Source organism: Labeo rohita, chromosome 16, assembly GCF_022985175.1.
Source record: "Labeo rohita strain BAU-BD-2019 chromosome 16, IGBB_LRoh.1.0, whole genome shotgun sequence".
Classification (NCBI taxonomy): Eukaryota; Metazoa; Chordata; class Actinopteri; order Cypriniformes; family Cyprinidae; genus Labeo; species Labeo rohita.
In genome coordinates, this window is record NC_066884.1 from 13,655,225 (window position 1) to 13,681,097 (window position 25,873).

Genomic DNA, 25,873 nt, shown 5'->3' on the forward strand with positions numbered 1-25,873 from the left:
GGCAGACAATGACAACTTCACTATTGTAAAATTCTTTACATTCACCAGTGCTTACGTTTACACTGCTGTTTACATTCTGGTTAGCCTGTAATATTTGATTTACCCCGACAGCAACAGGACATGAATACTAAATTACACAAAAACTGATTTAGGATAAATAATAAAGTTAAAAGGCTATAATAACTTTGAAGTATGAGCAAAAGCAACTAACCCCTACAGCAAGTTGAATTCATCCCTGACGTTTAACGTGTGGTTATTTCACCAAATATCTTAAAAAACGTATAACGTATTTTGACAAAATTCGTTTAACAGCGTTTCAGAAATAAAAGTGCGCAACATCATATGCAGTGGTTTCTGTTTTGTTTTCGACAGCACCATCAGCTGGCAACAAAGGCTTATTACTATGATGCAGGCGTAAATTCATACAGAAACAACCTTTTATTAATTCTAATTGAATTCAAACCACTTAATACAGCGTGAATAGCAAGATATTTTTGAGCTAAAGGTAGTAACTCGATAAATGTATATTACACACGATTCACTTTGTAGTCAACGTTAAAAAACACCGTGTAGACCTAATTAAAATGCACGTTTCGTTCATAAATGCGTATATTTACGTTGTAATGATAACCACAGATCTCATTTCTTACTCATAAATCGTAAAAACTGATTTCCGCGGTTTGGTTGTACAGCCCAACACGCAAACTTTTAGTATGAAGGAGTGACGTATTTTTTTTGTTTAACCAGGAACTGTTGGCGCATGCGCAGAAGAATAAATTTTTACCTGTCAACGACTTTCATCAAAAATGGTTTTATCCGCGGAGTGTCAACGCTACCTGGACTGATGTCAACATTAACGCTATTGTATAACAGATGGCTTTATTGAAAGCAGATATGTGAGCTCGCCAGCGGCGTCCGGGAAAGCGTTAATTGCTGTCAGTATACCCACCACCGACGTCGCATCTGACCGTACATCGTTCACAACCTGTCCATCCAACCATTCATCCATCTATCCATCCATACATGCCCACAAGACTAACAAAAACACCCCTCACAGGTCAGACCTTCTCAAAAAATCGCCGTCCGACTGACAACGGTAAGCAGCAGCTGCTCAGTGGAGAGGATCCGCTGCTCTATAGCGAGCGTAACGTTACAGTAGCTTAGCAGTTAGCGTGTTCATGACATTTGATCGTGTTTGTTTGGTTGTTCTCACTAAATGTGTGGGAGATGTGGTAATAAGTGGAGAGATTTGAAGATATGTTTAGCATAAACCACTCAGTCGTCATTGTCACACTGTCAATCCGTTTTTGAGGACCTCACAGGGGCCTTCTCATCACATAATGGTCTCTTGTTCCCTATCAGCTGATCATGGGAAATACTATCAACCTGCCAAATGATTGATACTGTGTACAATGTGTTGGATTTTTAAATGTAATTCAGTTCAGTTGAAAACTGGAAGATTTAAAAAGGCTTCAGCTTAATATGTTTACAGTCTTGTTTTGGTTTTGGCTATAGTAAAACCTGTGGGCTGTTATGGTGCATCTTAAAGGGACAGTTAGTCTTCTAATAGAAATTCTGTCATCTGTCGCTCATGTTTTCCAAACCTGTATGACTTTACTTTCTCTTCAGTAGAACACAAAAGGAAAATATGAGCAGGATGATAGCATCAGTCACCATTGATTTTTATTGTGTGGAAAATGACAGTGAATGATGATTGAGGTTGCTACATTCTATTGTTTGGAACAATATGAGGGCGAGGAAGTATGTTTTTGTCGATTTAATACATGGTTTTCATCCATACTGTAGTTTTTCTGTAAGAAATTCATGTTTTTAGTAACATTGGAAATAACAACAACAGATTAGAGTGCAGTAAAATATGGGTCCCCCCCCAGTCAGTGGTTTATTGTTATTGTTATTCTTTGCCCTTTATAGCTTTAAAGTGGCTCAACTGCAACTGAGTCACACCTGTTAATAATTAAACAGCCTCTCACAGCGTCTCCGCCAGTGATAGTGAGCCCTTTTGAACAGTAAAGGCCCTTCTGAAAAGTAAAGTGTTTGGTTGAGGGTTAAATATACCACCTGCGTAAAAGTATAGTTTTCCCAGAAATTAAATTCTGTCACCATTTACTCACCTTCAAGGTTTTCTGTTGAGTACAAAAGAAAAATTTTTTGAAAAACATTGATGTGAAGTAAGTATTTGATGGTAATCATTGACTTCCATAGTATCTCAAAAGCCATTCATACCATCATCACTCAAAATATCTTCTTTTGTGTTCAACAAAAGAAAGAAACTCATACAGTTTTGAAACAATGTGAGCATGAGTAAATGATGACAGAATTTTCATTTTTTGGTAACCTATCCCTTTCATTTTGCGCATACTGGAATCTGGGTGTGAGCTCTTTTTTCCATTATCAAGCATGTGATCAACACTAATATTATTCATTGCGTACATTCCATTGATTGAGTTTAACCTTTGCACATTTATCTCTGTTTCTTTCCACCAAAGGTGTGATGTTTGTACGTGACCTTGGAATTGGCTTTTAGTCCCATTGTGTAGGACGATGAATGCAGAGGAGTTGGAACTCCTCGGTGACTCAAAATATAGGAACTATGTGGCAGCAGTAGATAAGGCCCTTAAAAACTTTGAGTACTCCAGCGAATGGGCCGATCTGATCTCAGCGCTTGGGAAGCTCAACAAGGTCTCTTTCTACACCCTCTCTGTCAATTAAAAGCAGTTTCAAATGAGGCTGTTGCATTACTGATTTTATTTTTCTATATTTTGTAAACAGGTCTTGCAAAACAATGGCAAGTATCAGGTTGTGCCTAAGAAACTGACTATTGGAAAGCGTCTGGCCCAATGCCTCCACCCGGCGCTGCCCAGCGGTGTTCACCGCAAGGCCCTGGAGACCTACGAAATCATCTTCAAGATCATTGGACCAAAACGCCTTGCGAAGGATCTTTTCCTGTATAGGTAGAGATGGTGCAAGATTGATTTTTCTGCTACAGTGATTTTTAGTGCCTAATATGTTTCTTTTCACCCCCTCCTCAGTTCTGGCCTCTTCCCTTTACTATCCAATGCTGCTATGTCTGTGAAGCCAGTATTACTTGGGTTATATGAGACCTACTACCTGCCCTTGGGGAAGACTCTTAAACCAGGCCTGCAGGGACTCCTGACCGGTGTATTGCCTGGTCTGGAGGAGGGCTCAGAGTATTATGACAGGTAAAATAAAAGGTTTTTAACCTAGAATGTACTAGTTTTATATTTATTTAAAATGTACACAACCATGCCTTTTAAAAATGTTTTTTATGCTTCTTTTAGAACTTTTATGCTCTTCAAGGCTGCAATTATTTGAACAAAAATACAGCAAAACAGTAATATAGTAAAATATTATAACAATTTAAAATAGCTGTTTTCTGTTTTACTCTATACTAAGATATGATTGATTCCTATTATGGCTGAATTTTCAGTAGCCATTACTCCAGTCTTCAGTGTCATGTGATCCTTTAGAAATCATTTAAACATGCTGAGTTAGTGCCCAAGAAGCATGCAAAAAAAAATAAAAAATTCCTCACAATGTTTATTCTCACTCTGGGTATATTTAACGAATCATTTCTGAAAAACAATTAATTTCTTTCAAAAAAAAAAATTCTTACGGACTCCAAACCTTTGAACAGTAGTAAATAAAATAAGTAAATAAAATAAATGTTAATTGATCGAAATTTTAATGTATTAATAGGGCAGATAAACAAAAACAATCTCCAGTATCAGATGACAACTAATAAGTTTCCTGATATATTGTGTTTCTCTAATAAAAAAGGGATAGTTCACCCAAAAATGAAAAGTCTGTCAATAATTGCTCATCTCCTCATGTTGTTCCAAACCCATAAGACCTTTGTTCATCTTTGGAGCACATTTTGGAGGACAAAATAAACACAACTGACATGTTCAAAGCCCTGAAAAGTTGTAGTAAGAACATCGTTAAAAATAGTCAGTGGGACATCAGCGGTTCAACCGTAATGTTATAAAGCTAAGGTTGAACCACCGATGTCATATGGACTATTTTAACAATGTTGTTACTATCTTTCTGAGCCTTCAGCATGTTTATTAAATTGCAGTCTAAACAGAGTCAGAAATTGCTTAGATTTCATCAAAAATATGAAGATTTTACAGGTTTGGAACAACATGAGGGTGAGTAATTAATGCCAGCTTTTTCAGCTTTGGGTGAACTATTCCTTTAAAACTTATTTCATCTGTTGTCCAAAGGACCAATACCCTGCTAGAAAAGGTGGCTGCAGCTGTGGAGCAGCCGGCCTTCTACAGTGCCCTATGGGGCAGCATCCTAACCAGCCCTGCTGTGCGTTTGCCTGGAGTGTCCTTCGTCTTACTGCACCTTAACAGAAAACTATCCATGGAGGACCAGCTGTACATAATTGGCAGTGACATCGAACTGATGGTACGCTGTTCAATAGACATAATGCAAGCAAAACAGCTTTTAATAATGAATGATTCAAAATATAGAAATTGTTAAATTGGACACCACCTTTTCGTGATTATGTCATTGTTTTTATTAGGTGGAAGCAGTCAGCACATCTGTACAGGATTCCAGTGTTTTGGTGCAGAGGAGCACCCTGGATCTTATCCTGTTCTGCTTTCCCTTCCACATGAGTCAGGTAACAACTGATTTATTTAAGACTCTTTCACCTTTATTTGTGCCAGTGCTAGGAACAATGCCTAAATTTCCCTCAGAGATCCATCTTTTAAAGACCTTGTTGTGTTGCTTCTCACGTAGCAAAGTTACCTGCCCAGCTTTAAATCAGATATTTATAGTTTTGGTTTGAATTATGAGTTATTCACTAGTCACAAAATAGAAATGTTAGTTTAAAGGGATAGTCACCTGAAAATATAAATAAACCACATGAATTACTCACCCTCAAGCCATCCTAGGTGTATATGACTTTCTTCTTTCAGATGAATACAGTCAGAGTTATTTTAAAAATGTCCTGTCTCTTGCAAGCTTTATAATGGCAGTGAATGGGTGTTGAGATTTTAAAGTCCAATAAATTGCATCCATCCATCATAAAAAGTACTCCACATGGCTCCGGGGGGTTAATAAAGTCCTTATGAACTGAGTCAATGTGTTTGTTTAAGAAAAATACATGTATTTAAAACTTTTTATAAACCATAATCTCTAGCTTCTGTTGTGTGTACGTGAGTGGCGTTCCAGCGGATGACATAATATGTAGGTGTAGCGCAAGCTCTGGTGAGAATATACTAGTCTCACAAGAACCAAGTTTTGTTTACAGTAAAGGAAGACTAGTCTTCTTTTTGCTTATTATGAAATCCTCTGTCATTTTTCTTTACAAATCCTCGTTTTATACTTCTAATTCGTCACCAGTGTTTTGTTTCGCTCTCTGCTTTGGGCATCGACATTCATCACCAGTGTTGGGGAAAGTTACTTTTAAAAGTAATGCATTACAATTTTGCGTTACTCCCTGAAAAAGTAACTAATTATGTTACTTAGTTACTTTTTATGGAAAGTAATGCGTTACGTTACTTTTGCATTACTTTTTAAATCTGGGCAGGGTTTGTTTCTTTGTTTTTAATATAAAACAATTCTAATGTAAATGCCTTTTTACACCAAAAGTGAAATGAATTCACCTCAGGCTGAAAGAAAAGTAAGTTTATGCAGGAGATCACTCTTCAGCTATATATAAAAAAAATGAAGCACATATGTTAGTTTATCTAAAGTATTTTTTTCTTGTTAGTATGGTTGAATTGCATCATTGAAGGTCAGAAGCAAAGACACTGGTTTATAAAATGGGATTAAATACATAAAGGATATTTGTTTTATTTAAGATATTTAATTTTTGCAGGGTTGCGTCATATTCTGAGTTTGCATTTCACTGTTTTTATTCATTTTGAGGAATACTGAATCTGTTTTTTGTGAGTGAGATGAATTAATGCATGTTCTGATTTAGTCTATAATACAGTAACATCATGTTTACTCCCAATTTCCCTACAGGAGACCTGTCAATCAATAAATGGGGAAAGAAGTAACTGGTGTTACTTATTTGAAAAAGTAACTCAGATATTTTCTTAGAAATCCAAAAGTAATGCGTTACTTTACTAGTTACTTAAAAAAAAAATATTATTGCGTAACTTGGGTTACTTGTAATGTGTTACCCCGAACACTGTTCATCACTTCTCACCGGAGCTTAAGCTATGCCTACATTCTACATCATCTGCTTGAACACCACTCTCTGCTGTACATGTGTATGACAGTTAGCGGAAGCTAAAGATTACGGTTTATAAATGTTAGTTTTAAATATGGGTATTTTTCTTACACAAATACATCAAAGCACTTTAGGAGGCGTTTATTAAGCCCTGAAGCTGTGTTGAGCACTTTTTATGATGGATGAATGCACCTTATTAGACTTAAAAATCTCAACAGCCATTCACTACCATTATAAAGCTTGGAAGAACCAAGACTTTTTTTTTTTTTTTTAACTATAACTCTGATTGTATTTGTCTGAAAGAAGAAAGAAATATACACCTAGGATTTTTTGAGGCTGAGTAAATCATGGGGTAATTTTCATTTTTGGGTGAAATATCCCTTTAAAGTATTAGTCATAGAAATGAAATACTAAGATCCTTTGTGCTGTAACTGTGTGGTTCATTTCAGGCTACACGTCCAGACATGATCAGAATTCTGTCTGCAGCACTTCACGTCGTTTTAAGAAGAGACATGTCCCTGAATCGTAGACTATATGCTTGGCTGCTGGGTGAGAGATCCACACTTCACACACACACTGTGGTCTGCAACAAATTTCCTTGGAAAAGCAATTATGAAACAATTTGATCATTTAAGACAAAATTAACAAAACAATCGCAACTAAGTAGTTGCATTGCACACTGTATTTAATTTGACAACTTCATAGAAACAACTAAAATGTGCTGAAATTTAGTTTTGGTTGATCTTATTTTGTCTCTTATTTGCTGTCCAAATACTGTGGATGAACAATATGGTAAGTTTGTATGTCTACAAGTAGCCTTTTATCACATTTCCATCAACACTTTCTCATTTATTTCCTTGTGTCTCTGCAAGTCAAGTCAAGTCTTGTGTCTCTGTGCTTGGTGGTGTTTTCAGGCTTCGATAACAATGGTGGGCAAGCAGGCCCTCGTAGCACCCGACTCAGTAATCCCGAAGAGCACGTCACACACTACTTCAACACTTATTCGAAGGACATGCTTGTTCAGGTAAGGTAAAACATATAAGTTCAAAGCAGAATATAAAGTCCAAACAGTGAGAGTTTCACCCATTTTTTTGATTGTAGCGTTAGGGGTACAATCCAAATGTTATGTCTCAAATTAAGGATTGATGTGGCTCGTTTTGTTGTTTTGGGCTTTGAGCATCAATGCTGTTCACCGTATTCTAAACAAACATTTCAAGACCCAGATAAATCAAAAGCACTGAAGAAACTTCAAAAGTTATCTTTCTTTTTCTGAGTTTTGAGTTTCCTTTTGTTGTAAGATCAAACTGTTTTTATTATGTCTGCAGTGGCACACAGGTGCATGCAAACGTTTCATCAATAAGCCACTCTGTGAATCTTCCATCTCTTTCCATGTGGTCTGCATGCATGGTTTAGCTTGTAGTGAGACACTGGTCCCAACAGCAGGCACAGACAGAGCCGTTCAGTGCCATGCGTTTAAAACGTCCTGCTACCCCTGGGATTGAGTTTGGGGCTTCAGCAGGGGGAGTTTTGTTTTTGGCATTTTCCTCTCGTTTTATTGGAGGGGGAATTGTTTGATTGCGAGCCATCTGGTTTGGGCCACTTGTTGGATCTCGCTTGTTTAGGAAGTAGGTTATTGCAGGGACCGTCTGTTCCTCTGTCTGTGCAGCCATGTGTTAGACCAAGTGTGAAATCCCTAAAGAGCTGGAACACACACACTTACAAAGGCATTCACAGTATGATGGAGAGAACTTTTTTTCTCAAGGGTAATGCAGAGGAATCTATAGTGAGTACTTTAGTTACATTTAGATTACCTTAGCTGTCCTCTAACACATCTAACAGTGTAATCAATATTCTATTTATTTCAGCTAAGTATGAATCTTATCAAGTTAGTGTTTTTAAGCATTTAAATAATATATTTTATTTGTGAACTTATGCTCAGCTATTTTTAATAGTTAACTTTTAACTAATTTTTTGGATCGTTCATTAGAGCTCTGTAAATATTGGTCACACACACAAAGATTTACTTAAAATTTCATCAAGATGATTACTCACTAAAAAGTCACACAGCTCATGCTTTCATGCCGTTTTAAGTCTTATTTTGACATAAAATGGTTATATCTAAATGTGTGAGTTGTTTACTTACTTTTTTAAATGGTCTTCCCATTAACGCTGTTAAATTGTTAATTCAGACTGATTCGTGAACACAGAATGCGCACAAGAGCTAGGATTTATCGCATGAACCAATCACAGCTGAACTTAACCAGTCATATCCAGTTGTATCGCGATGAAGGCGTTGCCTCCTCTCACGTGACTTTCCCCCATTCAGACTTAATTTCCACCCACTAAACCCACTGAATGCTTTAGGGGGTCTTTTAAACCTCAATGGGCTCAGGGGAGGCAAGAGAGATGCAGAATCCAGCTGTAACTTTACCTGGTGGTGTTGCTGTTGGACAGTGTTTGTTTAGAATAACGAGTAATTTATACACTTTAGTAAAACACAAAATATAGGTGCAAGCAGCGATTACCAGGGTTAAAGGTTTTTACGGCATTTAAACACATATGAAAAAAGACATTCTGTAACAAGCCTGTAACCATCTCGATCAGTGATTTAAAAAGCATTTTTGGCAAATCCAGGTAATTTACTGTAGAAATACTACATTTTTTCAGTGTCTATGACTGTTATAGCACCAGCTGTTGTCTGTCTCCGTGAAACTTTGCATGCTTGTTTAGAATCACCTGTCACATGTGGTCAGCAGGTTTCATTAAGTTTTGAGTTTTCCTTTAGGCTTTATAAGATAAATTTGGTAAATTTGGCCAGGCCCCATTTCTAAACAACCCCGTTATAGCTTCCTAAAGGATACATTTTTTACACTTGTTGACAATTATTGACCTAGAGTGTCCAAAGAATTGTATCGCAGTGTTTTTTTTTTTTTTTTTATTTACAGATTGAGGGCAAAACTTAGGACTAGTTTACAGAATTAGGGTTTTTTTTTTTTTTACATCTTCCCAATCATTTAACAAACGATTTGATTGACAGCAGTGGTTCTAGAGGCGAAGTTGTCCGGAATGAGGAGTTCTATTATATAATACGAATATCGCATGTATGTGTAAAACACAGCACAAAGGTCATTCGTTTATGCCCTTGAAAAAATGCACTTTGGACCATAAGACAAATATGATAAGACAAATGGTTGCGTAGTTATAGCCATTTTTAAAGTTTTTCCCTCTTATAGCTCTACCAAGTGGCCAGGCGCCACAATTTTTTTTCCTGTGACCTCAGATTGAGCTTTTGCATACAGTTTCTGAGTTTGGTAGATATCTCATTTCGTTGGCACCGCCCCGTTTTGGCATTCCTTTGTGACGGTGAGTTGAAAGTTCAACTTTTTTGGTAAAAAAAAAATGTAACTCTGCGACTGACTGTTTAGGAGTTTTGAGCGATTTCGTACTTTTGATTGCTGTTGTGCCCCTGTCAGGCAGTTTGAGGTGAGCCTAGGAGATCTTGTCGGCGGTTTGAGTACTACCATCCCTCCAAGTTTTAAAGGAGAAATCCACTTCCAGAACAAAAATTCACATATAATGTACTCACCCCCTTGTCATCCAAGATGTTCATGTCTTTCTTTCTTCAGTTGTAAAGAAATTGTTTTTTGAGAAAAAAACATTTCAGCATTTTTCTCCATGTAGTGGACTTCTATGTTGCCCTGAGTTTGAACTTCCAAAATGCAGTTTAAGTGCAGCTTCAAAGGGCTCTAAATGATCCCAGTCAAGGAAGAAGTGTCTTATCTAGCGAAACGATCGGTTATTTTCATAAAAATAATACAATTTATATACTTTTTAATGTCAAACACTCATCTTATCTTGCTCTGCCTGAACTCCGTTTTCTTTCCGGTTCATGACAGTTAGTGTATGTCGAAAAACTCCCATCTCATGTTCTCCCTCAACTTCAAAATCATCCTATATTGGTGTTTTACCTTTTTTGTTAAGGGTGTTTGATCTTCTTTGCATGTTCTCTTCATGGTCAGTACTTCCGCAGCAATGTAGGATGATTTTGAAATGATTTTTGAAGTTGAGGGAGAAAATACGACTGAAGTTTTTTGACATACCCTAACTGTCTTGAACCAGAATACACTGAGTTCAGGCAGAGCAAGACAAGATGAGCGTTTGAGATTAAAAAGTATTTAAATTGTATTTTTTTTAATAAAAACAACCAATCATTTCGCTAGATAAGACCCTTCTTCCTCGGCTGGAATTGTTTACAACTACGTTTGGGATCATTTGAAGCCGCATTTAAACTGCATTTTGGAAGTTCAAACTCGGGGCACCATCGCAGTCCATTAAATGAACTTCAAAAAACATAATTTCTTTACGACTGAAGAAAGAAAGACGTGAACATCTTGGATGACAAGGGGGTGAGTACATTTTTGTTCTGTAAGTGGACTTTTCCTTTAAGTCTCTACAACTTACGGTTTCGTCTGCACAATCAGTTTTTACTTGGAGGTTGCTGATCCCTGGCCATTCTACCAATTACAATAAGGTTTCAGCGCTACATGCTTGAACCCCCAATAAATGTTTTTCACAATGTACGTTATCATTTATTGTTACTGGCCAGGATTTTATTGTGAGTGCATGTCTAAATTTGTCCATCTGTGTGTTTGTAGGCCATGGTCGGGATCTTGCAGGGGAAGGCTAGAGGAGGGGAGGAGGAGAGCGCCCTGATGCACGACTTAAAGCCATTTCGCATTCTCATCAGCCTTCTTGACAAGCCTGAGCTGGGTACAGCCATTACTGCCATGTCTGCTATGACAGACAAATGCTTAGACTCACATGAAGAGTGCTTTCAATTGCCTTGACACCTTTTGTCTACTTTATTTAGGCCCAGCAATCTTAGAGGATGTTCTGATTGAAGTGTTTCGCACGCTGCACACGCAGTGCCGTGCTGAGTTGGACCTTCAGAACCAAAACCCCTTCAGCAAAGACCAAACTCAGCTTAGCAGGTCTGTACTGCCTTCGTCTCACTAATAGTTTTTATAATTATGCAGTTGTATTGCAGTAGTTTCAGTGTAACTTTATATTTTGTGGTGTTGATTTTCAGCAAACTTAGAGAGAACAAGAAAACAGCAGAGCTTATTAAAACCGCCAACCTTTTGTTTAACTCCTTTGAGCCCTATTACATGTGGGACTACATTGCATGCTGGTTTGAGGAGTGCTGCAGGTATGTGGGATAATGGGAGAAAAATTTAATGGGTTTTTTGTTCCATTCTTATTTAACCTCTTTTCTTTTTGTAGGTGGACTCAAAGCAGTCATAATCCTGGAAAGACTATGAGCTCTGAGATGTCTGCACGCTCATTGGTTGAGTTCTGTGAGCTGGTGGACTTCTTGTTGGACATTGTGTCTTTGGTTGGTGAACTTTACACTTAGTTATGAGAATTTAGCAACTGAAATGTTTAGATCCCTGCTTTATTTTTCCTTGTTATCCATTTTCAAGTAATTTTTTAAAGCTAAAAACAGAAATTCAGATTTAGATGGTCTAATCTCCACTGGTGTTTCTATATGTTTAGTCATAGCCAACTAAACTACTTTTTAAACATTTTAGTAACACTTCATTTGTCTTAGCCTTATAGCTCAGACATTTTCTACATGTGTACAATTTGTTATGTGTGTGTTGATGTCCTTGTGAAAGTTTCAGAGATCATCTTGGTCTTAGTTTTTCTAACACTGGTTGTGAACCAATCAGAGTTTCTACAGTGTGTTTTCTGGCCTCTGCTCTGCTCGCTTCTGTCTGTCTGAAAATCTCTGCTCTCTTTTTCTTCCCTCGAAGCCTACTAGAAGCATGAGGGTTATCTGCCAGGTACGGTACTGCTCTTACTTGCCTCTTCACCTCACCTTCACTTCACTCTAATTGTTTGGCTACCTTCCCAGAAACATCCATATTAAAGTGCCCGTAATCACTTCAGGTTTTCCATTTTCTGCTTCCTGCTTCCTTAAAAAAAATATGCTGCTTCTCACTTTAGACAAAAATAAACACCACTTCAGCTCACACCACTCATGTACTGAGTCTGGAATGTTATAAAAACAGAAAAGCGGAGTGATGTAAAATTTAAAGGTCTTTGTGCCATTATGTACGGTTGAGGTCAAAAGTTTACATTCCCTTTTCAGAATTTGCAAAATGAGAATTATTTTACCAAACTAAGAAATATCATACAAAATGCATGTTATTGTTTATTTAGTACTGACCTGAATAAGATATTTCACCTAAAAGACATTTACATATAGTCCACAAGAGAAAGTAATAGTTGAATTAATTAAAAAAAATGACCCGTTCAAAAGTTTACATCCCCTTGATTCTTAATACTGTGTTGTTACCTGAATGATCCACAGCTGTGTTTTTTCTTCAGAAAAATTCTTCAGGTCCCACAAATTCAAAACACTCACTGATACTCCAGCAGGAAACACTTTTCATTAAGAGCCGGGGGTGAAAACTTTTTGAATTTGAAAATCAGGGTAAATTTAATTTATTTTCATTGTCATTGTTGGAAAAGGTTCAAATATACAAAAATGTTGTAAACATTTTTTATGTGAAATATCTTATTCAGGTCAGTACTAAATAAACAATAACTTGCATTTTTTATGATCCCTTTATTTTGGTAAAATAATGAACATTTTGAAGATTCTGAAACTTTTGACCTCAACTGTAATTATCTTGAAAGAAACGCTCATCATGTTTATCTATGGATGTTGCGGAAGGTAGAATCAAACTTGCATGTGCTCACCAATTAAAAAGTTTTTGCTTTTCTTTACTCCGCACATAAAACCTAAATTGTTCTTATTTGCTTTTGCAGTTTTGTTAACCATCTCTCTTAATGTGTAGTACTGACTGTAATGCAGCAATGGACCTCCAAATGCCTTAATATTAACGATGAACTGAGCCTCACTCGTGCCTTTTTGTCTTGTTGTCTGTCTAGGAAACGTACATTGAGATCCAGACAGAGCACCTACCTCAGTTACTGCTGCGGATGGTTTCCGCTCTTACCACACACCTGCAGGCCCTGGGCCTCAGAGAGCTCACCCATTGTCTGCGGCTCTGCTCGAAGATCCTCAGCAAAGTCCAGCCCCCTCTGGTGTCGCCCCTTGCGCTGCCCTCTGGTCCACCCTCTGCCGCAACTACCCCTTCCACTAGAGACAAAGATGAAAAAAGAGTGAGAACAGGCAATCAATTGTTAAAACATGTTCGGTGAATACATACCCCAAGCCAATTCACATATACGACTGACTATTTAAACAAATTACATCTTTATTAGTACATTTTGGGCATAATATGTGACCCTGGACCACAAAACCAATCATAAGGGTCAATTTTTTAAAATTGTGATTTATACATCATCTGAAAGATGAATAAATAACCTTTCCATTGATGTAGGATGTAGGTTTAAATAGGTCGGTTAAAATCTGGAATCCGAGGGTGCAAAAAATCAAAATACTGAGAAAAATCACCTTTAAAGTTGTCCAAATGAAGTCCAATATGAATGCATATTACAAATCAAAAATTAAGTGTTGATATATTTACAGTAGGAAATTTGCTAAATATCTTTATGGAACATGATCTTTACTTAATATCCTAATGATTCCTAACGATAATTTTGACCCATACAATGTATTGTTGGATATGGCTACAAATATACCTATGCTAAGACTGTTTTTGTGGTCCAGGGGCACATATATGCCTTTTTTCTTTTACATAAATGTCAATTATATGGGCTTCCCTTGGTAAATGATGAAATAATCAAATGAAAATAATAGAATCCAATTTGAATTTTAGTGCTTAGAGAAGCTTTGATTCAAACCCAAGTAGGGAAATACATTGGCACCAGTGCACAAGTGTGCTAGACTGAACCATAAAATGGTCACTTTCATCTCTGCCCTGTGCTTTATGTACAATTTGTTTAGGCTTTCCACTCAGGGAATATGTAGTGTAGATTAAACAGTAGCTTGATTTAATTGTTCAGAGTCCAGTGCTAAAATGTACTCTTTTCTTCTCTGACTTTGTACATCACTTGTACTTTATCTAACTGCCAATATCAACAGTACTCTATCAACTCAGAATGTCTCTAATTGTTTTGAAGTCTTTGAAAGCAGCCCCTACAGCATTAGTCTGTTAAAGACAAGCCAATATGGCCTGTTTGCTATACAAGCACTGGCCTGGAAACAACCATCCTTTTGCCTGATGGTGTGTGTCTCACACTGACTCCCTGCTCTGGGTCCAGTCTTCCCTCATGATATAAGTTTGTTAGGGTGTGTGTGTGCCATGACCTGTTTGCTACTTTACTAGGACTGTGTGTCTCTATAATAAGTAGAGCTTCATCGAAATTATGCCAGACTCCCCGAATGGTGCCAGCATGCAGGGAGAGCAAGCAAGGGAATAGGGATGAGACGTTCATGCACAGCTGAGTTTCTCTCTCTAGTGGGAGCCAAGTCTAGCCTCTGAGGCCCAAGAGTCTGTCATTTCCACTCAGGTGAAAATGGCCTCCAACCTCTCAAGCTCTCGCCTTTCCCTCCTCTGGGGCTCATGCAGTGCACTGCTTGCCACCTGAGTCTGTCTCTGCGCTGTTACATGGTTCTGTGACTGTAACACTTAGTTGTGGACGTCTGAATGTTTTATAACCAACCCACAGTGTGATGGGAAGGGCTTCATGTGAAAGTATAGGACTGTGTTCTGAGCAAGAAATGGCCTCTGATTTGACATAGAAATCCATGTCTCTATGAGAACAAAACAATATATTTACAACATGATGCAAATAGGATTTTACAAAACTGCATATTTTCGAAACCTACTAGTTGGCGGAATGTTTAAAAAGTCAGCCTGGCTGCTTTTGGTCTTAAAGAATTCCTAATAATTTACTCACCCCCATGTCATCCTAGATGTTCATGTCTTTCTTTCTTCAGTTGAAAAGAAATGAAGGCTTTGAGGAAAACATTCTAGAATTTTTCTCCATTTAGTGGATTTCAATGGGGATCAGCAGGTTGAAGGTCCAAACTGCAGTTTCAGTGCATCTTCAAAGGGCTCTACACGATCCTAGCCGAGGAATAGGGTTCTTATTTAGCCAAACAATAGGTGGTTTTCTACCAAAATAAAAATAATACTGATATGCACTAGCCCGACCTCATGCATTTTGTAGTCAGGTTGGAAAGGTCACACGTGATGTAGGCGGAAGTACCGACTCAGTGTTTTCAAAGCAAATGTGCAAAGAAAGCCAAAAAAATGTAAAACAACAATGTCGGACGATTATGAAATTGCAGGAGAAAATGAGATGAAGTTTTCCGCCTTCCCCTACCTTTTTGAACCGAAGTACACAGATGAAGAACTAACCGTTTGTTTCGCTAGATAAGACCTTTAAACCATGTAGAGCCCTTTAAAGCTGCACTGACACTGCAATTTGGACCTTTAGTCCTCTATGTGGAGTGCTTTGTATGCCTTGCTGTATAGTAATTAATATACATTTTCATTCTCTATGTTTCTCAGACTCTACCACTCACACTTGAAGTTTCTGGCAGTACTGATGTATTTGATGATGGTGAGACTGCTTCCAGCAGTCGGTTGTCAGAAAGTGGATTCACTGACTTCATCCAGTACCAGGCAGAACGTGGGGAGCAGCCTGATACCATGCAACTTCCCGAGGATGATGCATCCAGCCCTGAAGATGTACCTATCCAACCCAAACCGAAACCCAAATCTGCGCTCAGCGGTTCAGCCCACATCAAGCCCCAGGACAAACCAGTGATGCAGTGTTGCCTTGAGCATTTCCAGCAGTTCCTTTCTTGCCTAGTGAGGCTTTACATTACCCCAGGTGGGCAGACAGAGGCAGGGAAGAACTGCAGTGCAGAAATGGACACTTTAACTGTGGTGGCTGATAAAAGATGCACAAGTGGGTTTGAGGAGCAGATGTCTTCTGAGCAGATGGAGTGTCTGGCTGCATTCACTGCTGCCTGCCAGCTTTTCCTGGAGTGCTCCAGTTTTCCAGTCTACATTGCTGAGGGAAACCTGAAGTCTTCGCCCACTAGAGAGGAGCAGACAGGTGAAAATGATCTTCTGTTGCTATTAACTCTTAACTTTACCAAGGTGTTACCAGAATATTGTTATCCTTGACCGCCTTGGCCACCCTGAAACATAGCATAATTTCCTGACGTACGTAAATGCACAATGTATGTTTAATGCAAATGAATTTTGGGGCAGTTAATGAGTATGCTTGTCCAACAGGTGAGAGTGTTCAGCCAGCGTTGTGGCTTCAGACCCTGATGGATGCGTGCTGTTCAGCTGTTGATTTCAGTATTCAAGCGGTGGCTATTTCACTTGTTATGGACCTCGTCGGTCTCACACAGTCTGTAGCTATGGTGACAGCTGAGCGTGTGGCAAGTCCAGACTCGGGCCAGCCAATGAGTCCGAGCCAGGGGCGTGTTGCAGTAGTGATTCGACCGCCACTCACACCGGGTATCTTGAAGTACATTGCAGAGAAAACCAATTTCTTCAAGGTGTGCATTGTTTCTTTATTTATTTGCATTCTGTTGTAGCCTCTCCTATATTGATCACCTTCTCACTTCTCTCCTGTAGAGTGTAGCCCTTATCTTATGGGATCAGTTGGGAGAGGAGACCCCCCAGCACCACAAGCGCAGTGTGGAGCTTTTTTACCAGCTTCACAATTTGGCTCCCTCCCCCAGCATTTGTGAAGATGTCATTAGCCAGCAGCTCATGCATCGGGACAGGGTCAGTCATACATGCACCTCACAGACACCCAACTAACAATTGGCATGGAGTTGAATAACTATACATGCACAGATTTGTTTTCACATCTATTACCATATTTTATTTCAGAGAATACGCCTGGAGGCTCATGTAAAATTCTCAGTTCTTTGGCACCTAACACGAGACTTGAATATCAACAAGTCCTCGCCTTTCAATCGGACCTTTGACAGGTAACAGCAATCTATGGTAGATGAAGTCTACTTATACAAAAACAAATATTGTTCATTGATTGTTCAACCACCTCACTCCTCTCTTCCTCTTGTAGGTCACTTTTTATCATGTTAGACAGCCTCAGTTATTGGGATGGCTCTGCAAGTGCTGTTGGCAGGGCCTGGCTGAACCAGGTTTTGCAGAGACATGACATAGCCCGTGTTCTTGAACCTCTACTGCTTTTACTGTTGCACCCAAAAACCCACCGTGTATCCATACAACGGGTTCAAGCACAGCGTCACTGGACCCAGGTCTTTCCCAACCCACCGGAACAAGAGTCTTCTGAACCTATTTATATGAGGGATATGGGCTGTACTGAAAGTAAGTGGGTTCTTCTAGCAATTTAAATAGCATCTGCAAATATATACTAACAAACATGCATTTGTCTACTTCGCAGATTATAACCAGATATCAGGGCATGACCACAGGGGTGTCCCAGCATGCAGCAGATGCCTCCCATTGGATGATATGGAACCCTTTAGTCTGACAGTTAACCCTTTGAGTGACAGTCTTTCGCTCTTGAGCCTCAGCAGTGAGAACCTGCAGCTCTGTGGTGAATATCAACCTCCTGATCAGCAGGGGGAGCCCCAGAGCTCAGATTCGAGTGGCTCTCAGTCATCCACTGTAGACAATGGCAGCTTTGATGAACTTGAGGGAGGTGGTAGCACTGTTAATATATCTGATCCTGTACTTTGTCAATCGGTTTCTTTAGAGGAAGAGTCCTTGCACAAGGCAGTGTCTGCTGTGCTTTTTGAGATAGTGGACAGGGTGGTGCAAATGGTGGAGAAAGACTCCTCTGAAACACCATCTCCTGATGGCTGGCCTCAGACAGACTCTGACAGTTCCAACTCGTCCACCGATATGTCCAATGAGCCATGCATCACCCTTGCCCCCTTCTCCAACACCCAACCCAAAACGCTTCCAGAACTGGTTGCAGGGGGAACCTTGGAGTTCCTGGCTGTGGCCTCAATTGATGCTTCAGGGGAGGAGGAACATCGGGAAGGCATTGCTCGCCATAGTTCCTCCCCTTCGATCATTACACTGCCGGATGGCAGTGGCAGTGCTGGCACCGAGCAGAGTCTCCAAGTTGATGACCCGCACCGCAAGCGCAGCCACAGCAGCACCCAGCTCAGCCTAAAGGGCAAGATTATGGAGCGTCTAGTTGACAAATCCCCAGGAGCCAAGCCCAAAGTCAAAAAAGTCAAGAGGAAAGATGATGAGAGGCGCAAGACCAACCAAGCCGAGAAGAGTCGGCCACCCAACATCTTCTTTGGTGATAGTCTTGACTTGGAAAACTGGTACAGCTGTGGAGAAGGGGAGGTTTCAGAGATTGAGAGTGACATAGGCTCACCCGGTGGTGGTGGGGCTGCTAGTGGAGCAGGAGGTTCTCGCACCTCTGGGTCACCTCCTCGTTTTAACATCCATCCCCTATACCAACATGTGCTGCTGTATCTACAGCTTTATGACTCCTCTCGGACTCTGCACGCGCTCTCGGCCATTGCAGCCATGCTTCGCACTTCACCAGCAGGATTTGTGAGCGCCATCTCCACCACCAGCATAAACAACACATACACGCCACAGCTCTCTCTTCTCCAGAACCTGCTAGCACGTCATCGCGTCTCCGTAATGGGCAAAGACTTCTACTGCCCCATCCCGCAGGACTCGCACTCCCACTCTTTCCGAAGTGCCATGTTCCTGGAGATCATCATCTCCCTTTGCCTGTATTTTCTGCGCAGCTATTACTCGGCCCATGTGGCCGCCACATCACAGGACCTTGCAGGCAACCATGCCATGCAACTGACCAGCGTGGAGGTGTTGACTTTGCTCTTCAGTGAGCTCGTCAAGGTCACTGGGGGCTCAGCCAAGGGCTTCGCAAGCTTCATTTGTGATGTGCTGTCCAAATGCAAGGTGCAGAAGGTAGTGCTACACTGTTTGCTTTCCACCATCTTTAGTGTACAGAAGTGGCACGAACACCATGTCCGTGGCACCAATGTGGCTGCAGTTGAGGAAGGACTTTCAGAAGACAGTGTCATCAATTTGTCAGAGGACCAGTTGGACAACTGCAGCGCTATACAGTCGCAACTACTGCGTCTGCTACAGAGCCTGGTGGTCTTGGAGCACCGTGTGATGCTCCCAGTGGATGAGGGTGGTGAGGGAGTTCCAGGGTCGAATGGGTCCAGTGGAGGACCTAATGGCCCAGGGGCTGGGTTTGAGCTGATTGGAGGCGAGGTAGAGCATGTCAACCCGCAACAACCTATGACTTCCCTGCAGTACCTGCATGGGCAACCCATCACGGCTCAGGGTATGTTTCTGTGCGCTGTGATCCGAGCCCTGCATCAGCATCATGCTTGCAAAATGCATCCACAGTGGATTGGCCTTATTACAGCCACTCTGCCATACATGGGAAAAGTTCTTCGGCGAGTAGTTGCATCAGTTACACTTCAGCTGTGCAAAAACCTCGACAACCTTATCCAGCAATACCGCTACGAGACGGGCCTCACGGACACCAGGTACTCGTCCAGTTTAGTTATGTAGCAGAGAAATTTAAAATTTTCTAGTTCAAAAAGCTGTTTGCATTTAAATTATTAAACTGTCAATAAAGAGTATCCATGCAGATAGGAGAGGCTACTTCTATGGTGCTCCTGAGTTTGAACTTCCAAAGTGCAGTTTCAATGCAGCTTCAAAGAGCTCTAAACCTCAAAGAAGGGTATTATCTAGCAAAACGAGTTATTTTCTAAAAAAAAAAAAAAACAAAAGAAAGAAAAAAGACCATTTCCATAATTTTAACCTCAAACACTTGTCTAGCTCTGCGTGAACTCTGTGTATTCCGGTTCATGACAGTTAGGGTATGTTGAAAAACCCCCGTCTCATTTTCTCCTCCAACTTTGAAACCAATTTGCAATATCAAGCAGCAAAACAGGCTGTTAAAACAGCCAAAAAATACAGCTAGAAATAGCTGGACGCTGATGAGACTGGAATCCAGACCCAAAAATGTACAAATGGCCGGGCCTCCTCTTACAGGAAGAATAAGGTGGATGATCACAGACAGGTCATAAAAAGTGATTATTTTGGCTTGAAGTCGTGGTAGTATATTTGCATCCACAAGTGGGCACTGCCCACCATCAGTTTTTTAGTCATGGCAGGCTTTAAAAGGCAATTTAGGGAATGTAAATTAAATGCTATGCACTTTTGAAGTAATACTTTATGAATGGAAAAGCCAATGTGTGTTTGTGTGTACGTTGTGTTTATTTCTAGGCCCCAGTGGATGGCACTGTGTATCCCTCCTGACCTGATCCTGACTGTGCTAGAAGGAATGACAGCCATAATCCATTATTGTCTGCTAGACCCAACATCACAATATCACCAGGTGAGGGAGCAAGTTAGCCATTTTTGTGTTTCATGCCTTTGAAATGCCTGAATACTGAATGTATTGGACACATTAAAAAGCAAGTGAATGAACGATAATATAATATAAAAATAATTATTGTAAGTTTATAGAATCACAGTTTTTTTCAGTATTGATCAGTGCTTAGGGGTGAGCTTTGAATTAGATGTTTTTTTAATCTTTATATGCATGAATTCCACAGCTCCAGGCAAATGTAGATCAGAAACACCTTGCAGAGGCCCGTGCGGGGATTCTCTCCATCTTGCACACCATCATGTCCTCCGTAACCCTTCTGTGGGGCATTCTCTATCTGGCTGACAGTTCTGACAGACCAGCTGCAGCCTCTGCCTGCTCCACCTCCAACATCAATCTAGGATCCACAAAGGTACCATGAGAAGACTGGTCTTGCATCTTAAAGGGATAGCTCACCCAAAAATGAAAATTCTGTCATTAATTACTCACCCTCATGTCGTTCCAAACCTGTAAGACTTTTGTTCACCTTCAGAGCACAAATTAAGATATTTTTGATGAAATCTGAGAGCTTTCTGACCCTGCTTAGACAGCAATGCAGCTACCACGGTCGAGGCCCAGAAAGATAGTAAGGACATCGTTAATCTAGTCCATGTGACATCAGTGGTTCAACACTGAAGCTATAAGAATCTTGCATCTTCTTACTTTAGGTTCTGAACATGAACGAAGGTCTTACAGGTTTGAAACGACATGAGGGTAAAAAATTATTGACAGAATTTTCATTTTTGGGTGAACTATTCCTTTAAGACATGTGGTGACTGTGCTTTAATCCTTCTTGTAGTCCATGTGCTCTGCTAACTAGAAGGGTTTATACTGGTTGTTCACAGAATCTCAGACAGCAAATTCTAGAGCTGCTGGGTCCAATCTCAATGAATCATGGGGCTCACTTCATGGCTGCTATTGCTTATGTATGGAATGAAAGAAAGCAGGCTAAAACTCCATCTAGAAACAAGGTATGAGCTACACCAGAAGTCACTGGTTATTTTTGTATCCTGAAACTACACAACAAACATCTTTGATCTCTGTGCCTGTGTTTTAGGTAATTCCCATAGCTAGTGAGGAACAGCTTCTCCTTGTGGAACTTGTTCGTTCAGTAAGTGCCATGCGAACTGAGACGGTGATAACAACAGTGAAGGAAGTCCTAAAGCAGCCCCCAGCCATCGCCAAAGAGAAGGTATAGTAACAAATATACCCTGACTACTCCAATCATTTACTGCTGTTGGTTTTAAAGGTGGATTTAAGACTCACCTCACCTTTCTTAAATTTACAGAAGCATCTTTCCCTGGAGGTCTGCATGCTTCAGTTTTTCTATGCTTATGTGCAGAGGCAAGTGAACTATACTAATATCAGGATATGCCAGATGTTTTTTTTTAATTACTCTGTCAGTCTCACTGACCATGTCTCGTTTCCTTTAGGATTCCAGTGTCTAGTCTGGTTGATAGCTGGCCATCACTCTTGGCGCTGCTGAAGGACTCTGTGCAGCTCAGTCTGCCTGCTCCAGGACAGTTCCTTATACTAGGGTAAGTGCATTCTCACTAGCACAGCCATACTTTAATTTTGAAAGTGCATTCATTTCATGTTTTTACTTACAAGATAAATGGTGGCAAATGAAATGAATATGTCTAATAATAAATCAAATCCTGTTATAAATGAAAAGTTTACCTATTGGTTTCATTTTGAGAACAGACCTAATCAAACTACTGTACACTACCAGTCAAAAGTTTTTGAATAGTAAGATTTTTTTTTTTTTTTTTTTTTTTTTTTTTAAGAATTCTCTTCTGCTTATCAAACCTGGATTTATTTGATAAAAAATACAGCAAAAGCAGTAATATTATGAAATATTTCTACTATTTAAAATAAATGCTTTCTATTTGAAAATATTTTAAAATAAAGTTTATTTCTGTGATCAAAGATACATTTTTAGATAAATTCTACACAGCTGTTTTTAACATAATAATAATAATAATAATAATAATAATAATACATGTTTTTTGGGTGGCAAATCAGAATATTAGAATGATTTCTGAATGATCATGTGACTGGAGTAATGATGCAAAAAATGTCAGCTTTAAAATCACAGGAATAAATGTTACTGTTTTTGCTGTATTTTGGATCAAATAAATGCAGGCTTGGTGAGCAGAAGAGATTTATTTAAAAAATATTAAAACTCCTGCTGTGCAAAAACTTTTGACTGGTAGTGTATGTATTTATTGAAAGATGATCAATTTGTTGACTTCATTAACTATAAAACATACTTTATTGAAACGTCCTGAAATAACTGACGTTAGGCAAGATATTTTATTATTGGACATGTTTTAAAAGATTTCTCCAGAGAAAATTCTATCAAATATGAAACTGAAAGAACATATATAATTGCTATATCTGTTACATTGTTAGAAAATATTGTTAAATTATTGTATATAATTTTCTTTATTTATTGACATTTTATTGTTTATAAATTTGCACACTCGGTGCTTGTCATAAAAATAGTTATTGCTGCTAATGTTAAATAATAAACAATAAATAAACACCTATAACATTAACAGCAAGTATTAAAAATGGTCATTTTAATGTTTTCTTTAGTGTATTGAATGAGTTCATTCTAAAGAATCCCACTTTGGAGAGCAAGAAGGACCAGCGAGAGCTACAGGTGACCCTTCACTTACTCTCCACCCTTACTTCCATTAAAAATACAATATTTTTTGACATGGTTTACATAGTTTCTGCTGTTTCTCTTACATGTGTATTTTCAATTGCTCAAAATCATGATTCCCCAGGATGTGACCCATAAGATCGTAGAGGCCATTGGCACGATTGCAGGCTCATCCTTAGAACAGACCACATGGTTGAGGCGAAACCTGGAGGTCAAACCCTCCCCTCAGATCATGGTGGATGGGACCAGTCTGGAAGCCGATGTAGAAGGTCAGTAACTATGTGGATTGGTGTTAAGGCACAGCCAATGTACGTCGACTCCTGTTAGCATGCACATCTGCATGAGTGTATGACGAGTCACTAACAGTATGTGAATTTCAGATCTAATGCTCACAGTGATGGAGGCCTCCAGCTTCACTCCATCTGTGTACAGTGTTCACGCCCTCACATTGCTGGCTGAGGTAAACACAGAATGTCACATTCACACTCTTTCTATCCTTCTATCACCCAAAAGTGATTTACTCACCCTCAAACCATCCTAAGTGAATATGACTTAGTTCTTTCAGATGAATACGATCTGACTTGTATTAAAAAATGTCCTGACTCTTCAAAGCTTTATGATGACTGTTGAGATTTAATAGTCCAATATAAGTCCAATAAAGTGCATCCATCCATCATAACCGTGTGGAGTTCTTTTTATGATAGATGGGTGCACTTATTGGACTTATACTGGACTATTAAATTTCAACAACCATTCACTGCCATTATAAAACACAGATTGTACTTGTCTGACAGAATAAAGTCATATACACCTAGGATGGTTTGAAGGTGAATAAATGATAGGGTAATTTTAACTTTTGGCTGAACTATTCCTTCAAATACACAAGTCCAAATCTAGCAGCAGATAACATTTGTAGGGAAATTGCAATGTTGCAGTGGTGTGAAGTGCACCAGGAACATTCACATCTGCTCTGTTCTGTTTGTCTTGTGTTTTTGCTTTATTTGCTTTGTTGTGGTAATTTGGCTTTCTGTGGATTGAATTAATGTGCTTATGTATGCACGGGTATCTTCTCAGGTCCTGGCTCATCTATTAGATATGGTCTTCTACAGTGATGAGAAGGAGAGAGTGATTCCTCTGCTGGTCAACCTCATGCATTATGTTGTGCCCTACTTGCGCAACCATAGGTATTTAGTCTTTAAAATCCAAAACTTGTAGACACAGGAGGAATTGTTGCTGGATTTTATAAGTGAAAACTACAACTGGGATCAAGATCTTGTTGCTCTGTCTTCCTTTCCACCAGTGCTCACAATGCGCCCAGTTATCGTGCATGTATCCAGCTGTTGAGCAGCCTCAGTGGTTATCAGTACACCCGGAGAGCCTGGAAGAAAGAAGCCTTCGACCTGTTTATGGATCATACCTTTTTCCAGATGGACTCCTCTTGCGTCAGCCAGTGAGTCCTATAATGCACAACATGTCCTTTCTTCTTGTCACTGTGGTTTTACTGCCACTCACAGGGCAGTGTGACCTCTAGTTGACCACATCTCTCTCTTTCAGCTGGAGAGCAATCATAGACCACCTGATGACTCATGACAAAACCACTTTCAGAGACCTGATGAGTGAGTCTTTTCTTTCTACCAAATGGGTTATCAAGCTGTGCTCATCTTATTGCTTCATCATCATCGATATATCAAGCTGATGTTTTTGTTTAAGTGTTGTGGAGGCTAACATTTTGTACATGTGCAGCACGAGTTGCCGTGGCTCAGAGCAGCTCTCTGAGTCTTTTTACCAACCGAGATGCAGAACTTGAGCAGAGAGCCATGCTACTGAAACGACTGGCCTTTACCATCTACAGCAGCGAGGTGGACCAGTACCAGAAGTACTTGCCAGACATCCAAGGTACACACATTCTTTGATTTCAGTGGGGATGGTGAGATGCGAGTCCAATAGGCTGTATTACCACTTGACTTTCCAGAATTTTGCTTCTGGAGGCCAATGTCTTATACACTTACATAGACCTTGCAGAATCCTCAAAATGTGAATTATTTTACCAAAATAAAAGGGATCATACAAAATGCATGTTATTTTTATTTAGTACTGACCTTTTCAACAATGACTATATGCTTTTAAGATCTATCTTTTCACACTGAGGACAACTGAGGGACTCATATGCAACTATTACAGAAGGTTCAAACGCTCACTGATGCTTCAGAAGGAAACACAATTCATTAAGAGCCAGAGGTGTAAAATTTTTCTATTGTTATTTTTTCTTCATTTAGTACTACCCGTCAGAAGCTACAGAATATACTTGCATGTTTCCCAGAAGACAAAATAAGTCAAATTTACCCTGATCTTCAAATTCAAAAAGTTTTCACCCCCTGGCTCTTAATGCATCATGTTTCCTTCTGGAGCATCAGTGAGCGTTTGAATCTTCTGTAATAGTTGCATATGAGTCCCTCAGTTGTCCTTGGTGTGAAAAGATGGATCTTAAAATCATACAGTCATTGTTGGAAAGGGTTTAAATGCACAAAAATACTGAAAAACCAAAGAATTTGTGGGACCTGAAGGAT

General features: G+C 39.5%; 1 protein-coding gene across 4 annotated transcripts in view; it reads left to right on the top strand.

Moving 5' to 3' along the window:
• The first annotated feature begins 757 nt into the window (after positions 1 to 757).
• Positions 758 to 25,873, top strand: part of dop1a (DOP1 leucine zipper like protein A) — a 28,946-nt gene continuing 3,830 nt past the window's right edge. The window contains exons 1-33 of one of the 4 annotated variants that reach the window (XM_051131168.1): positions 758 to 1,096; positions 2,508 to 2,700; positions 2,791 to 2,972; positions 3,051 to 3,221; positions 4,266 to 4,455; positions 4,574 to 4,672; positions 6,685 to 6,784; positions 7,150 to 7,259; positions 10,891 to 11,005; positions 11,106 to 11,226; positions 11,325 to 11,444; positions 11,519 to 11,630; positions 12,052 to 12,081; positions 13,196 to 13,429; positions 15,751 to 16,303; positions 16,486 to 16,757; positions 16,837 to 16,989; positions 17,098 to 17,198; positions 17,294 to 17,559; positions 17,636 to 19,748; positions 20,494 to 20,605; positions 20,826 to 21,008; positions 21,481 to 21,606; positions 21,693 to 21,827; positions 21,924 to 21,979; positions 22,069 to 22,173; positions 23,237 to 23,303; positions 23,431 to 23,575; positions 23,687 to 23,766; positions 24,381 to 24,490; positions 24,607 to 24,756; positions 24,861 to 24,922; positions 25,050 to 25,202. In XM_051131168.1, coding sequence (XP_050987125.1) covers positions 2,563 to 2,700; positions 2,791 to 2,972; positions 3,051 to 3,221; positions 4,266 to 4,455; positions 4,574 to 4,672; positions 6,685 to 6,784; positions 7,150 to 7,259; positions 10,891 to 11,005; positions 11,106 to 11,226; positions 11,325 to 11,444; positions 11,519 to 11,630; positions 12,052 to 12,081; positions 13,196 to 13,429; positions 15,751 to 16,303; positions 16,486 to 16,757; positions 16,837 to 16,989; positions 17,098 to 17,198; positions 17,294 to 17,559; positions 17,636 to 19,748; positions 20,494 to 20,605; positions 20,826 to 21,008; positions 21,481 to 21,606; positions 21,693 to 21,827; positions 21,924 to 21,979; positions 22,069 to 22,173; positions 23,237 to 23,303; positions 23,431 to 23,575; positions 23,687 to 23,766; positions 24,381 to 24,490; positions 24,607 to 24,756; positions 24,861 to 24,922; positions 25,050 to 25,202 — 6,664 coding nt within the window. In that variant the 5' untranslated portion in view covers positions 758 to 1,096; positions 2,508 to 2,562. The remainder of the gene's footprint in view (positions 1,097 to 2,507; positions 2,701 to 2,790; positions 2,973 to 3,050; positions 3,222 to 4,265; positions 4,456 to 4,573; positions 4,673 to 6,684; positions 6,785 to 7,149; positions 7,260 to 10,890; positions 11,006 to 11,105; positions 11,227 to 11,324; positions 11,445 to 11,518; positions 11,631 to 12,051; positions 12,082 to 13,195; positions 13,430 to 15,750; positions 16,304 to 16,485; positions 16,758 to 16,836; positions 16,990 to 17,097; positions 17,199 to 17,293; positions 17,560 to 17,635; positions 19,749 to 20,493; positions 20,606 to 20,825; positions 21,009 to 21,480; positions 21,607 to 21,692; positions 21,828 to 21,923; positions 21,980 to 22,068; positions 22,174 to 23,236; positions 23,304 to 23,430; positions 23,576 to 23,686; positions 23,767 to 24,380; positions 24,491 to 24,606; positions 24,757 to 24,860; positions 24,923 to 25,049; positions 25,203 to 25,873) is intronic. The other 3 variants (XM_051131170.1, XM_051131169.1, XM_051131171.1) reach the window with 3 other exon arrangements.